Here is a 16,326-nt window from a genome sequence, read left to right as displayed (position 1 = left end):
GAATAAATACCACACTTCCCAGTCGTGTGAATGTAACACACTGCAGAGGGGGCTTCCACTACAAATGAAACTGAGACTTTGTGTGGTGTGACAAGACAGTGTAGAAATGTCAGACTCGACATTTTTATTCAGTTAAGCACATAAATACATAGAAAGATCTCATATGATTGAATGATATGCACCTATTTCCATTACAGCTGTATTTTTTTTCCCAGATGTTCAAAGTCTGAAGGCAGCATATAAAAGTTCTCATAGGACAGTCCTTTGTACAAAAGCACCTCAACGTGTGTTTAACTTTTAACACACACACACACACACACACACACACGGATGTGAATGTTTTCACTCGTTCAGGTCCACTTGTAATTCTCTGGTTTCTTCATCACATCTCTCAGTTGAAAAAAAAAAAAAAAAGGAGCAGGGTTTGTCAGACTCTCCTTTTCAGTTTCTTTACTACACAAAGTCAGAGTCCGCACATGGACTGGATCAGGGGGAGTTGCACACGTACACAGGTGAGGGTGTGGTCTTTGCAGCTGACGGTCTTTGTGATGACTCGGAGCAGAATCAGATTATCTTCACGATAGGGAAATACTTGTGGGTTGAGAAGTCAAATTCTGGGAGCACCTGGGGAGGCAGAAAATTACATTTAACTTTTCAAATTTGAAAGGTTACTACAACATTTTGATTAAAAAAATAAATAAAAAATCACCGTGGCAGCTATTTTTACTCCTGAATCAAAACTCCTAATTTGGTAGTAACCATGGCAACATAACCAATGAGTGGTTTTTGGGTTACCTTCGTGTCCTTCTTGTGCCCTCCTGCCAGGAGCTTCGTGACTACGATGTTGGGCTTGGCCACCTTCAGTATACGGTTCACCTGCAATCAGTTATTAAATAGTAACTAGCTTATCAAAAAAAAACACCCGATTAAGATTAGAGCACATTCTTAGAGCACTGTGAAGCAGAGGCTGCTGTGCTTTACGAGTGATGTTTCAATGCTCATAATAAGATCATTTGAATAAGAAATTGATGAAAATCTAAGGAGTTAAATCGGTTGTCTTTAGGCGGGCTTTACAAAAGTGAATTTCCTGACCTCAGGGTCCGGGCTGGGCACATTTTCTAGGATGAGCTTTGCCTGCTGGAAGTGTTTGCTGGCAGCCAAGTAGAGGTCAGCAGAGCCTGGCGGAGGATTGTACTTCTTCAGATCAGACATCTCCTGCAAAAGGACGACAGAGTCAGAGAGAGAGAGAGAGAGAGAGAGAGAGAAATCAAGATACGGAAGGTGTTGAGGAGAAAATATAAAGAGCCTGCTTTGGTACCTTGAACTGGATGTAGTGCACAGGTGGAGGAGTGACCACGCTGTTAAAGGGGGCGAAGCGATGCTCATAGCGAACCTGCTCGCTGTCCAACTCAAACTGAGGCTTACGCACCTTCCCGTCCATGTCCAACGCCACCATCGTCTGAGGAGAGACGAGCAGAGGATGCGTGACACAGCCGTGTGTGCAGGCGAGGTCAACGGGTAGATCAACACTGATGTCCTACCTTGTACATGCCGGCACACATGTTCTGGTACGCTTGACTCATTGTTATTTCCTTGCCGAGAGGGCGAACTGCAGAGGAAATCGAAACACATCATCAGGACAGACAGATCACACGTCCACATTAGAGGACATGCTGTTATTGTGCAGTGTTGTCTCCACTCCAGCTGCAGACTAAAAAAAAAAGCGTGCACCTTTTTTCTTCTTCTTTGCCTTTTTACTGCTGCGTCCTTTCAGCTGCTCCTCCATGATCCGCTCCTCTGCCATCTGAGACGAGTCTGCCCGGCTCAGGGTGGACATCAGCCACGCGTAGAGGAACTCTGACAGATACCTGCGGTCCAATCAGAGATTAACATAAGGTACTGCGGAGGGATTTCATTTTTGTCTTCACTGTGCGTCAGACAAGCCGGTTCCTGCTCTCACCAGTAGATGTAGTAGTACTCGTGCATGCTGTACAGCTCCAGCTCAAAGCCACTGAGCAGGTACTGGATCATGATTCTCAGGTTGTGGTACAGGATCCAGGTGCCCAGACAGGCTAGATGCTGTCGCTGAGGCTCAAGTTTCATCAGCAGGCTGTGAAGAGCTGCGTCCACCTTCTCTGCCTGCAGAGCACAAAGGGACATTTCAGTCTGTGGGTTTTAAGTTACAACACAAGAAGATCACTCAGACGGGTCGAACCCAATTTACAACAAGTGCTTAAGCTTTTTTAAAAGCTGCAGATGACCTCATCCTGCAGCGTGGCAAACTCCTCCAGAATGTGACCCAGCTTGTCTCTCTGCCGAGCTCGGTTGTGTCCGTGGATCTGGATCAGACTGCAGAATGGCTGAAAGGAGAAAACACAAATAACTAAATACCGTCGAAGTTCTTTTAAAAGTGGTCTAAAAACATTTTCTCTCCTGCCCGTTGGCTGCCAATTTATCTCTCTCTGTTTTGTTTGTATTTGTTTATATTTAATGACTTTGTGTTGTGTTTGTGTAATTATCATCGTCTTGATTCAGCACTAATCCTAGATGTACCCGTGACTTTCACAGTGACATCCGACATCCACAACATCAAAAACAGAAAATGGTCAATCTCATCTGATAACACTACTCTTATCTAACTCAAACTTCCCCTCCTCAGCTTTCTCCTTTAATTCAGCCACTGATAACACATGATGTGCGCTGCACCATAAGCAGCCAGTCAAGTTAAAGAAGCTTGTCGACGCAGACGGTAACCCTCCAGAGGGAACGTAACATACCCGAGAGCAGTGTGTCACAAAGGAGTCAATGTAGTCCTTGGCCTGGTGGTTGTTGAACAGACAACACCTGGGGAAGGACACACACAAGATTAAGGATCAGACTGGAATGAGCCCAACGATTACATCTGTGAAATGATTTTTAATATATGATGTCAAAAAGTGAAACAGTGAAATCTAACAATGAGCGACACGTAGAGCTGACGATGAAAAGCAGGGTGACATTATTCGAGACTTCAGGAGCATGAACCGAAAAAAGTTGAGGAAAGTTCCTGACGGCAGCTTTGAATGAATGACACAGAGTTGTGGGGCGAGGTGAAACGGTGCACGTGTTCAGGTTTCGACGCTCGGCGACAGACTTACTTGTAGGAGAGGACGGGGGGGCTGACAAAGTACCTCAGAGCATCTTTGATCATGTCCTGCATCAGGTGGGTCCCAAACACTTTCTTATTATCGATGAGGAACGTCGTCTGCACACGGAGGGAAAAAAACATGTCCAGCTCTCGTACAACAGGTATAAACTTAACGATTGTGTCTCACTCAGCTGCACGTTATGATCTAGAAGGTGTTATTATGAAACTAAACTTTACACACATTTCAGTGGCTCTCTGCGATCATTAGAGAACAGCTGGTGACCCTTTAAAACATGAGCAGCCGTCATGAACTCACCTGAAGAAGAGATCTGGAGAGCACGCAGGGAGACTGTTCACTGAACTCACAGAAGAAGTCCTGATGACAGCACAAACACCAGATTCATGACATGACTTCACTGTATGCACCTTCATTTAGAACGACCGACAAGATGAAACATGTTCCCCCCTGACTCACTGTAGGGGGCATAAACACGATGAGGCACACTGTGTGTGTGTGTGTGTGTGTGTGTGTGTGTGTGTGTGGGCCGGACTTTAAAATGTGCTTGCACATAAAGCCGATGGGAAGAAGTTGGTGTAATATCATTTCTCCCATTAATGGCAGTATTTCTGCCTTGTCATTTTATTTGGATGTTTATTGTTCGATCATTTATGTTCTGGGGGCCGGACAGGAAGCTTTGGGCGGCCCGATGTGGACGATCACTGACACATGGATGCAGTCTCAGTCTTACTTATTGGTTTCTGAAGAAATGTTATGAAGGCCAGTGATGGAGGGGGCTACATTGAAATATGCTGACTCGACCTAACATTTAATCAATCTAGAGACAGGAGAAGAGAGGGGTGACGAATACACACATCAGCCACGCCCATAATTATTACTCACTTATTGGCTAAAATTATTTAAAAAATGGAACAAACGAATGATTAAAAAAAATCCCTCCCTGTCGAATAAAAATAATCAAATGAGCCATTTTTTTTCTGCTTGTTCAGGAGCAGTTGCTCACTGACGGTCTTGACAAAAGGCAGTTTACCAGAATGCCGTGCAGGTTGGTGGTGTTGATCACGTCGCAGACGGTCTTGATGCGTTCTATAAGTTTCCCAAAGTAGGCCACCATGTCCTCCCTCTTGATGATCTTTGCATAGCGGGGGAAGGTGGGCGGCAGCAGTCTCTGATTCACGAGGGGCTCGAAGCCCATCATGATGGGGTGGTCTGCAGCGTGCACAGAAGAAGGAACACAAGTGGGATTAAACAAACAGTATTTAAAAAAAAACCCCAGAGTCAAATTAACAGAGCAGGATGAAAGTCGACTTTTAATTCTATCTTCTTTTTTTTTTTATTTCTTACTATAAGTAGAAGTCCAATGGTATCTACACCACTTTTGTTGCTATGGCAACTGAAAAATAAAAGTTCTAGGTGCCCAACATTTGCTCATTTCTTTGTAATTTCAAAAAAATTGTAAAAAGATGAAAAACAATGTCAGTTTTAAACATTCATGACTGCCTTGACACACACTGCTATAAGAATGCCGGTCCACATGTGTGATAACAATCGTAACGAGTGTTCAGACTGCGGCGGCTACTTCACCTCCTTTCGTGGTGTCGTTCTGTGATTGGATGCCGTGCTGAATGCTTGAATGGATGGCTGATAAGAGGTCAGCCGCCTGAACCACGAGCTTCTGCGCCTCTCCCACCGAGCTGGTCTGAAAAGAGACACGAGCAGAAACACATTTAAAACAAAGAGGACAAATGACTGAAGATAAAAGAATCAAAAACACTTCAGACAATCCTCTTAGCTGCTCTAGAACACATTTTAAGTCATTGTTTTATCGTGGTAACCTGCGCTGTATGTTTTACCTCTTTCTTCGTGAAGGTGATCAGTGCGGTCAGCAGAAGGCGCGTGAACTTGATTCTATTGAAAAGGGCCAAAAACTGCTGATGCTGGGAAGAAAAACAAAAGACACACCAGTTAAACATGAAACCGACTCACGTGTACATTTAGAAAGTCATTAACACACATCATCTTTGAAGCTCACAGCAGCAACAGAGGCCACGTTTTTTGTTCAGTCCATGCTTGGGTCTGATTTTAGCTCTCTTTCTCATTATTATTTGAACTGCTTGTTATAACAGCTGGGATGAGTCTCCTGAGGTCGAGTGAGTCTCCCACTACTGATAGACAGCGGAGCCCAAATACAAATATAACGGGCAAAGAATGTGAAGGAGGGATCAAGGTTTAGTCTGTGGCTCAGTGACGATCTGATTTGTTTCTTGTAGGTCTGGGTGTTGAGCTCTCACATGATTCACGTTCACGAGGGATTTTACCTCCATCTCAACCTCCGGGTTCCGCTGCTCTCCCTGTCGACTGCGGGTGCTCTGAAGTGGTGACATGAGAAACCATCATACAATGATGTAACTGTATCTGGAATAAAAAATGGCAAAAGACCGCTGGCCAAGAACTAATACCTTCACTTTCCTCTGTAACTCGTCCTCCACATCTTTCAGCATGCCTGGAAGAATGAACACATGACAGTGAGATAACGTCAGCCGCTCTGCGGTCAGGCTGAAGACTTGACGATCCGGACGCGGAGTCCTCGTACCTGTCACACGCAGGTCTGTCACATTATTTGCCATCTTGAAACCATAAGTCATGGCCTGGAAGTCCTCCTGCGAAGAAAAGGAACAGATCCATCACCCGACATATGGACACACACGACACCGAAGATCTTCAGAGCGGACGGAAAATGTTTAACCCTTTCAGACAACTGAGGCCTGGAAGAAACAACTGTTGTCACCGATTTCATCTGTATTGTTGTTTGTGTGTGTGTGTGTGTGTGTGTGTGTGTGTGTGTGTGGTAAGTCAGGTAAACATTGCATCATGTAAACATTTCTTCCGCTGCTTTGTCACCTGGGCAGAGGCGGTAATCACAGTCAGTGAGTAAAGAGAGTCACGTGTGGAGTAAATGTCCGGGGGGGAATCAGAGGAAGCCACACAGTTTTGCTTGTTTAAACCTGACGTAGTAGGATAAACACCGGGCCTTTTGTAGGAGGACTGAGAGTCAATAAAGAGTTGGAAATGACTTCAAGCGCCCTCTAGTGGCCTTTGGGGTTGTTACATTGCCACTACAACAGCTATGATAAATTGGTTACCTGAACCACAAGAAAAAAAAGTTTGGCAATAACAGAATTGTTGCCAGAAGCATGCTCTCTGTTATTGAAAGGTTTTGGTTATTTCTTTTCCCCCAGCAGTCTGAAGAAGAAGAAGAAGAAGAGAAGAAGATTCTTTATTTGTCATTGATACAGTACAGGTACAAGTACAACGAAATGGCTTTTTGGTCGAGGACCGGTCTGCAGCGATACTTCGCGCTGACCTTCATACGCCCCAGACGCAGCAGGGGGGAGCACTTTGGGGTTAAGTGTCTTGCCCAAGGACACAACGGACATGTTGCTCACAGGAGCTGGGGATCGAACCCTCGACCTTCCGATTGAGGGACGACGACTCTACCAACTGAGCCACAGCCGCCCCACAGGGGGCCCCTGAATGCCCCCTCTCTGCTTTACAGATGCACACGCACACATGCACACATGCACGCAGGCTACACGCTGCCCCCGTGACATTTCGCCTTCAGTCTGAATGTCGGGGACGTGGAATGGGAGGACAAAATGATCCCACCACTGCACCGTCTTCGGAGGCATCACCAGACGGTGCAGCGCAGCGCTGTGTGTGCGTGCATGTATGACTGTGTGTGTGTGTAAGTGGAGCTCCCGCTGAGAACCCAACGTGAACTCGCAAACTGGGACACCAACATCACACAGCTGCGGATTCAGCGTGAATGTAAAAAGACGTGATGCGAGAGAGCCGCTCACCTCCTCGAACACGGCAGCCTTGTTGACTTTCTCTCGGGCGATGTCGCACACCTTCAGGATGCCCAGGGCGAAGGCTTTGAGAGACGGCTCCTCGATCAGGTCGGGGTTATGGACGTACAAACAGGTGAAGACAGTCTGTGCCAGAGAGTGACCCTCCAGCCATGTGATCTAAAAATAGAGACAAACCTGCTCACCCGGATGCATTTTTTCCTTTCTTTCTTTTTTTTTCCTGTCTGTCGTCACTTCAGGAAAAGAAATGATTGTACATGCATGGGAAAGTAAAGAACTCAGAGGAAAACCTGGTCAGTCAAACGGTGTTTAAAACGCCTCCAGTATGAGTCAAACTCACCAAACAGCAGAAACACGTGTCGATGATGCCGATGAGTTCAGGCAGACTCAGATCTTTCACCTTGATGGCACCCTCCTACATTCAACACACAGAGTTTGTAGAAATAATGAAGAAGCAGCTTGTTGGATCGACACAGAAGCACGGGCTTTTCACATTCTTTGAACTCATTGAAGAGAAGTCTATACCTTGATGGCCTGTTCAAAGTTGAGCACTTTCCTGTTGACCTGGTTCCCGATCATTCCCGCGTCCATCTTGGGATCCATCATCTCGATGGCTGACATGGCCTCAAACAGGCCAAACCTGAAATCACAGCCGTAAGTTAGTGTCTTCTTTTCATACAGATTTCATAAGTGCACGTGAAACGATCTGCAAACTGATCTAAAAGCTGATGCACACAATCAGACACAAGACAAAAATAGAAGGGGTTTTTTTTGGCATTACTTTCTTATCAATGTTGTTAAATCTGCTTTTACGACGATGGGACATACAGCGGATCCCTGAAAGTCTTACTCACAGTTTGTCATGAAGCAACTCTCCGAGGTTCAACTCTGCATAAATATAAGATGAGGACAAGAAAAGAGAAAAGAAGAAACACGTCAGTCCTCCTTCATGAGCTCAGTGCGATGACTCACACACGCTAGAAGAGTCTGTACCTTTGCATGCACCCTTGAATTCATGTGTAATATCAACCCAGTTGGCATTGTTCTTCATTTTTTCCGGGATGCCCAGTCCCCAGCCAGCGTCATCGTCTTCGATAGCCGACTTCATTACCATGGTTGCTACTAAAGAAAAAAAGGGTTATTACAAAGGGTTTCTAATATATCTCACAACACATCAACCTCAAAAACAGAAGCATGGTCCAGCAGAACGATCCGACCGAAGCAAATATGTGACATACACCCTCCACACATTTTATTTGACTCCAATTTCCTGTGATCTGGACTTGTTACTCTTATCATTGCCAGATAATAACACTGGTGTTCCCACGGTAACAAGGTCATTTCTGGAGATCCCGAGAAAACAGCTGTGAGTAATTCGAGAAAACAAGATAAATGAGTGAAGATGTCGACAAACATGTTTATGTTATTATCCAGAAACAGAGTCAAAAGTATGGATGAACGTCCTCACAGAGATTCTGTACAATAAAATACAGATTTTCATTTTTGCAACAGAAAATAGTGTGTCTGATTGTCTGCCCTTCATTTTCCAATCATAACATAAACGCTAACTGTTTTTCTTTTACTGTTGCAACGTTGAGCTTTTATGCAGATCAATGATCAACCATTTCTTCGGCTCATGAGCTGCTAAATGTATTTTTTTAAATTAAAAAAAAAGCTGTGTCAGCAGCCACTTTACGCTGACTCTTAGCTTCTCAGCGTACATTACCTGATGCTGACGACATCCAGATCCGAAAGCAAAGTTTAAAATGTTTTTTGAACGTGCTCCAAAAACATTTCGTACTGACTACATCAATACCACCAATGAGCCAATTCAGAGTTTTAATTGCTGATCTTATTGATTAAAGTTCTTATTATGACTAAACAATGTCTGTTGGATTGCATTTATTATTCATCCATTAATCTATTTCAATCCTCTCAAAACCTATTGAAGGGGAAGAACCCTAATTTCCAATCACATACAAAAAAAGAGGCCATACAAAAAAAAAAAGCAAGCAGATAAAAATCCAAAATCAAAGAGGACTTTTTCAGGTAGCAGAGAGTGCTCATGCATCACACTAAGAGGTAAGGACATTATTGAGACAATAACAATAGCAAACTGTTAACTTGTAAACATTAGAGAAGACATATTTAACCTTTTCAAACAGTCCCCTCTAGTCTAAATGTAACGTTTGTGCTGTGCTTTGGTTCAAATAACGCTCCGTTTTGGTGCGTGTGTCTCTTTAAATGCAATGAGCCCAGCCCCCCTGAGTTTTCATGGTAGACATCACTCCTCGGGAGAGACAATAAAAATGGCAGACCTGCACAAAAGTTTTACCCTAGGCTGGAGGTGGAGTCCAGGGGATTTTCTTACCAGAATCCAACTTGTGATGTCACAAACTGAGAACATTTGAAACTGAGCATTTTTCTCTGTGTGGTGAGACTTCTACAGATCACAAACAAAGGACTGGATGGATCTATTTAATATTTTGTGGGTTGATAGACACCCAGGTTACCCACAAATGTTCAAAAACACTGCAAGAGTGGATCTTTCAATACATGTCCCCTTTAATGTTAATACTTGTACTCCACTCCTGGATGACTCCTGCAGACCTGCAGGGCTGACTTGAGTGAAGAAACAGCACGGGATTAACCTCAGTGTATTATAGATTTAATATCTGACTCCACCAGATCATCTCAACCTTTGTCTGTACAGTGACAGAAAAACACCCTTCTCTTAATGACTCCATCGTAACCTATCAGCTGTTCTTCATGCATTTCTAACAGAGAACAAATCATCTGTGCTAGGAAGCATAGAAAGCTTATTGAACATATCATATCTTAAACTGCTTAAAGACGACAACAATAACTTATATGCACCTCAACAGTGCAGATTTGTGGAGATCTCTGTTAAAAAATATATTAAGGCTAACCATCACTGGTGTTAAAGTAGCTAAGACAACCGTTTGCTAAAAAGCTAATGTTGTCAACTGGAGAAGTTTCCTTAAAACAAATCCTGACTGACGTTCGGATAAAGCGGGAAACCGTGAAATATATCATCCAAAAGCTTTATATTGATTGAAAAATAAGCACATACCTTAGTGACTCGTACCAACCATGAAGCTAATAAAAGATATCCTCAAAGGCTGTAATGATAGGCGCACAAATTCTACGTCATTGGCCAGCGTCCTTTCGGTAATTGTAGTCCTTTGATTGTCATGAAGTCAAAGCCTTTAAAAAGGAACAGCTGGTAACATACAACCACAGCGGTTTATTGTAAAATAAATGTTTTATTGTTTTGTTTGGTGTTTTCAGGTCATGAGGTCATCTGAGGGCTTTCCATGCAGTGTCCTAAAACTAAAACGCGCATATAATTGTACTCTCGCGTTGCTTACGTCGTACTCTCGCGTTGTTTACAGACAGCCCCCTTTGACAGTTTGGGCTCGTCTCATCACAACATCATCAGGGCGCTCAGACACGCAGCACGGGTCCTCCTTTATTTGGGACAATAGTACCTTTCCTATACAGGTTTGTAAAATATATATTTTTATCTTTATTAAAAAAAATAAGCAGACTAATGTCCGAGGGCTAACATTGCCTGCTTGCTCTGTACATTTAGGATTATTGTTAGCATATTCCCCGTTAGCTAGCCTGCTGTCGCAGACTGACTCGTCCAGCAGGTGCAGCGGACAGCAGTCATCTCAATAAACCTGGCCTATATATTATGATTTATCTCAGCTCCACAGCCGGCTTTGTATTCTGACAGTAAATGCATATGATATGATAATTTTGTCCTAAAATGTGCTTTAGTTGTGGTTTATTGCAAGAAAAGCTGCCAGGCCATCAGCTGTCTCTGACATCAGATCTGTTTTGCAAAAAGCTTCACACATATTATCCTGAAAATATAAGACTGTGACAGGTCGAGCTTCAAGCAACATTCTTGCTCCTCCTCCTCGACACATACACAGGTTTACACAGGTTAGGTTGACCAGCTGTGCCTCAACTCGTATTCTGACAAAAAAAAAAACACAAAAGACAAGATGTTAGTTTCTAAAGATGTGCTTTAGTTGTGGTTTTAGTGCAAGAAAGAGTTCCAAATCGGGTTTGGCCAGGCCATCAACCCTCCTTTACATCAGATCTGTTTTACATAAGCTTCAGATAGATTATTAGATTAAGGCTCTTGGTGCTTCAAACAACATCTATGCTCCTTCTCAACCCATACAGTACAAACCAGAACTTGAACTCAGGTATTCAGGTGTGTTTTTCCAGCTGTGCCGGTCTCTAAAGAAAACATAGAGGGCTTTTACAGTGTCACTCAGTAAAGTTTGGAAAAGCTTGATTTAATCAAGTAATAAAGATCAGGGATATGATGCTCCAGTCTATTAGTTATGTTACTGTCAAACGTAAAGCACAATATAACCGTGTTATAAATAAGCATTGTGCTAAAGCAGCGATGTTGATTAAATGTTGCAGCAGCATTATTTATGACTCATCTTATCTCAACACATCAACGCTTCTGTTTTCACTGACTGACCCACTGCTTCTGCACTGCTTATATCTGAACAGGAGCTGTTTTAAAATGTTGTCGTTAGGTTTTTTGGCCCATCTGTGTTTTTTGTCATGAGAATGAACACAAATAGGTATTGCTTTTTCATCCCCTCGTGTTCAGATTACCTTGTCTGCAGGTCTTTTGTCTCTAGAAATGTGAGATCTTTGGCATCAGGGCAGCAGCTTTTGTTTTGTGTAAAATAAGTCGAGAGGTCCTGTCTGTGTCTCTCATATTAGTTATGTGCTGATATAAGTCTCTCTCTTTCTCTCTCTCTGTCTCTCTCACATGAGTGGCACATATGTAACTACATTAACTTCCACGACTATGGTTCGTAAAGGTTTCTCATCTGCTGGTTTTTAAAACAGGATCCTGAATTTATGAAGGAAGGAATGCCACCGAGGAAAAGGTTGATTATGCTGATCTGTCTCTTCCTTTAAGCTCTTTTTTTTTTCACTCTTTTGCAGACGACATGAAATGTTGATGTGGTGAAAATGAACAAACCCAAAATGGCCACAGAGAAAGGGTGAGTTGTATTTCAAGACCACACGAACCTATGGAGACTGTGATATGTTTGCAGTGTGTAAAAGCCGTTCTGTTCACATCCACTGTTTCTTTTCTGATAAGTATTGAACTGCCCTGATGTGCTGTACTGTAAGTCTATGCATCAGGGACACCTCTGTTTGTCTTCTTGTTGTTGGACTTTCTGTTTGTAATCCTCCCATGAACCTTTCACATAATGAAGACTTAAAATAAACGCATCGTCAGTGCAGAGGAAACCCGACAGGGACATTTTTCCAAGTGATCCGTCTTCAGCTCTGAGAATTATGCTGCTTATTTATTTAGGCTTTACTTCTTCTTCAGTGTTTTTTTTTTGTGTGCATTTTTAGCCGTGTTTCCTTCTGCTGTCTCTCTCACACGCACACACACACACACACACACACACACACACACTCACACTCTCTCTCTTTCTCTCTCTCTTTTCCCTCGTCTCACTCTTTTTGTCTTTATAAGGACATATCAGAAACTTTGCTCCACTGGGTACAATCACAGACGTTTGATTCTCTCCCCCCATGTTTGCAGTTGCTGTACCAACAGCTGACCTGTGACCTTGTGTTTCCAGCTGAGCGCTGCTGAGCTGAGGTTATAAACGGGGGGGAGGGGTCACTCGCTCAGACACAGTGGAGAAATAGAAATGTTAAAGAATGATTTTTGTTTCCCTGTACTATCACAGACACATTACATGCTATTCTTTGTTATGATTATCATCTTTGTTTTGACTCACTTTGAGCATTTGTCTCATTTTAAATAGAGATGACTCTATTTAATGACTGATTAAATAGAGATCTTATATGGATATCCGGTCCTATATTGACATATTTTATGTGTCAGACTACTGACTGATCCAAGTCACTGATGAAGAGAGATGGATTATCTTCTATCTGATCCTCACGCTTCAGTTTAAAAGGTTCCATTTAAAAACCTGACAGCTGTTTCTGCTTCCTGTGCGTATGTGAAGACAGCACGATGCAATGCTGGCTTTGTGTAGCATTATTCATAATACCATCAACAACAGTGTCACTATGAGCATAAAAAATCTCAGAATGAGTGTATCTTGAATTTAAAACGTACGTGTTGTGTAACCCTGAAGAACACATCAAGAGGGACGTTCAGACACGTGACCTCAAACTGGGATCATGACTCACCAGACTGTTTGTGATGCGTCTATTGATCTCTGCTTTATAGATGGATCACTTGATGCTTGACTTCTTTCTTTGTTTATTTATCTTTTCTCCTAAGCCCTGTGCAGGACTTTTTTTTTTTTTTTAAATTTTTCATTGAAGTGGATACGGCAGTATATCTTTGTCCTGACTCGTATGATACAATACAGTGTAAGACTTTATTGTCTCCCAGGGGAAAAGTGTTGTCACAGCTTTGCACAGTTGGTACACAGCTATACGTACTGTCTATGATGACACAGAACACAAAGAAATGAAAATACATCAGGTAGAAACAGAGACACATGCAGTAATCAAGTCAGTCATTCCAACTATTTGATATTTAGGGAATAAACAAGTGAGTGTTCTTCACAGATTTCCCTCTCCTCAGGTGAAACAGGAACTTTGTGATTTCATGGCAAATCATAGGCTGAGAAAGTGGCCTTCAGAGTGATCGTGCTTCAAGTGCTCAGATCACCTTCTTCTTCTTCATCTGTGGCTGCACCTACATGATGTTCATGTGCGCACTCGTTTGTCTGTATCTCCAGTGTTCCCAGTAACTCCAGGGTGCTGATGCTCCTGGGACAACTGGAGAGGATGAACGGAGAGGCCATGGGGAGGGATGTTGAAACGGCGAGACAGGTCACTGCCAAGATACTTCATCTGATCCAGACACAAGGTGAGAGCAGACACGTGGACACACAAAGAAAGGACTGATCAGGCTTCTTCAGTGTATTTATGTGGAGTCGTAGTTAAGAGGCAACAACAACAGCTCACCTCTCTGTCTCTCTTCTGCTCAGCTCATGTAAACTTGTTCCTTGCACGTTTACATGCAGTATCTTTCCTCGAGCAAACGTGCGTGTACATGCAGTTAGACGTGACTGACAACATTTTTTATTGAATTTGTCATTTTCACATGTGTGTTTATTGACTTTGTATCTATTATTATATTATTTAGTTTGCTCTGTTAACCTGCTGCTGTCTCTCTCTTTTGAGGGTAAGTGATGTCTGGCTGGTGAGTGTTATAACAATGAGCAGCACTGCCCCCTCTTGGTGCTTTCTTTTAATAAAGTACTGCATGAGCGTTCATTCACATTAGTACAGCCACATAACTGCACATTAATCATGCTGTACTATATGCAGTTCTGAATGTGTACCTGTGTAGCTGCAGGTATTAAAACCACAAGTTAACATGTTTGTGTTTAAGGTTGTCAAAGTCTTGGATACTTTTCAATGACTTGTGTTTTAAAAAGATGCTTTCTAAATTATTTTAATGCTTAATAGTGTTAAAAAGTAAAAAAAAAGTATAAAAAAAAAACTACTTTTCAACCCAAAGCTACCACCAAAGAAAGAGAGAGCACACTTGCTGTCTTACCTTAAGTCCTTTGGGTGTTTAAAAATGTAAAAGGGCAGATTTTGTGTTCAGAGTCTTTTTCTGTACCCGGCCGTGCTGCGTTCACGTTGTTAATTAAAACACAGGCTGCGTGCTGTAGCTGAGAAATGAGTCCGATCAAAGAATGCAAGCAAACAGAATCCCACAGACAACTCTCAGGTCCTGTCGGCGTCTCATACAGCGTTTATTTTTTTGTCCCAGGTGGAGGAGTTTAAGTATCTCGGGGTCTTGTTCACGAGTGGGGGGAGGATGGAGCGTGAGATCGACAGACGGATCGGTACGGCGTCCGCGGTCATACGGTCGCTGTATCGGTCCGTCGTGGTGAAGAAGGAGCTAAGCCGAAAGGCGAGGCTCTTGATTTACTGGTCGATCTTTGTTCCTGCTCTCACCTATATCATGAGCTTTGGGTCATGACCGAAAGAACGAGATCTCGGATACAAGCGGCTGAAATGGGCTTCCTCTGTAGGGTGGCTGGGCACACCCTTAGAGATAGTGTGAAGAGCTCGGTCACCAGGGAGGAGCTCGGAGTAGAGCTGCTACTCCTCCACATCGAGAGGATTCAGCTGAGGGTGGCTCGGGGCATCTGTTCCGGATGCCCCCTGGACCCACCCAGAGGTGTTCTGGGCAAGTTCCTCGGGGTCGACCCAGGACAGGCTGGAGAGACTGTCTCTCGGCTGGCTTGGGAACACCTCGGGGTCCCGCTGGAGGAAGTGTCTGGTGGCGAGGGAAGTCTGGGAGTCTCCGCTTAGACTGCTGCCTCAGTGCCTCTGCGACCCGGCCCCGGATAAGCGGTAGAGGATGGAAGGACAAAAACACAGAGATGTTCGTCAATATGTTGTTGAACTTCACGTAGCATTGATATAAAGGCAAATATTGTCATCATTGCACAGCACAGCAAACTCTGTTGCTATGTCCGCTTCTTTCACATTGGTCCCCCCCCCCTGCTGACAGGGATGGTCTCCAGCTGTGAGGAGCGTATGTCAGGTCAGCAGAATATCCTCAAACTCAAATCACATCACTTGAGGCCATTTCTACATTCTTCTAAATTTCTACACACCTTTTTACGACCCGTGGACTGATATCACCTCATGTATTATCGTTAATTAAAAAACGTGTTCAGTCATCATACACAGGTAAGTAGTCAGAGTGTGGATGGATTCATACAGCGTCTCTTGTCCTAGTTATCCAGTTACTGTTTTGAAAGGAGAGCAGAGGAGGAGACGTGTGACAGCAGAAGAAGAAGAAGACTGAAACATGAGTGTGTCTCAGGGTCTCCGCAGGGTGTCTCTCTCTGCACAGACGCAATGATCTCTGAAGCAAGCATCGCTGCTCTGCTGCTGAGACAATTAGCTGATTAAAAAGACAGAAAGAACCCTTCATGTTACATAGGATCCTTGTTTTTTATTATATCAACAAGTACACAAATATGTAACTCCATACATATACCTGGATTTTAAATCTTTGAACTTGGCCTGTAGTTTTGAGTTGTGGGATATTTACATGTTTGAGTAGGTGTGTGTAAGAATCTGAGCTTAAACTCAGGTGTGTCACTGTGTCTCGTGAAGGATTCTGCTGAGTCATCACTTAGTATTTTGAGCCTGCTGGCATGCTTTGAATGTGCATTGAATTTGTTCTCTCTCTCACTCTGCCCACAATT

General features: G+C 43.3%; 2 protein-coding genes across 7 annotated transcripts in view; one reads left to right on the top strand and one right to left on the bottom strand.

Moving 5' to 3' along the window:
* Positions 1-109: 109 nt before the first annotated feature.
* On the bottom strand, positions 110-10,353 carry naa35 (N-alpha-acetyltransferase 35, NatC auxiliary subunit). Of its 3 annotated transcripts, none has more exons than XM_079367196.1 (23): positions 10,110-10,353; positions 8,009-8,137; positions 7,870-7,903; positions 7,541-7,655; positions 7,356-7,430; positions 7,007-7,174; positions 5,740-5,806; positions 5,606-5,649; positions 5,438-5,515; positions 5,000-5,083; positions 4,731-4,845; positions 4,177-4,355; positions 3,444-3,503; positions 3,138-3,244; positions 2,778-2,844; positions 2,262-2,360; positions 1,961-2,139; positions 1,732-1,868; positions 1,542-1,609; positions 1,319-1,459; positions 1,093-1,215; positions 796-876; positions 110-624 (listed from the first exon to the last, which is right to left on the bottom strand). In XM_079367196.1, exons 2-23 carry the CDS (start codon positions 8,127-8,129, stop codon positions 565-567), a joined length of 2,202 nt encoding a protein of 733 aa, XP_079223322.1. In that variant the 5' UTR covers positions 8,130-8,137; positions 10,110-10,353; the 3' UTR covers positions 110-564. The 3 variants fall into 3 exon arrangements, with proteins under 3 accessions (XP_079223322.1, XP_079223323.1, XP_079223324.1); XM_079367197.1 differs by having other exon boundaries at positions 8,009-8,134; XM_079367198.1 differs by having other exon boundaries at positions 5,465-5,515; positions 10,110-10,209.
* Positions 10,354-10,425: 72 nt separating this feature from the next.
* The window catches only part of agtpbp1 (ATP/GTP binding carboxypeptidase 1), a 31,993-nt gene continuing 26,092 nt past the window's right edge, over positions 10,426-16,326 (top strand). For 3 of the 4 annotated variants that reach the window (XM_079365350.1, XM_079365351.1, XM_079365349.1), the window contains exons 1-3: positions 10,426-10,540; positions 12,026-12,084; positions 13,825-13,955. In XM_079365350.1, coding sequence (XP_079221476.1) covers positions 12,053-12,084; positions 13,825-13,955 — 163 coding nt within the window. In that variant the 5' untranslated portion in view covers positions 10,426-10,540; positions 12,026-12,052. The remainder of the gene's footprint in view (positions 10,541-12,025; positions 12,085-13,824; positions 13,956-16,326) is intronic. The other variant, XM_079365352.1, reaches the window with a different exon arrangement.

Source organism: Symphodus melops, assembly GCF_947650265.1.
Source record: "Symphodus melops genome assembly, chromosome: 1".
NCBI classification, from domain to species: Eukaryota; Metazoa; Chordata; class Actinopteri; order Labriformes; family Labridae; genus Symphodus; species Symphodus melops.
Note: the sequence above shows the minus strand (reverse complement) of the source record. Positions and strands in the feature narration are given on the sequence as shown.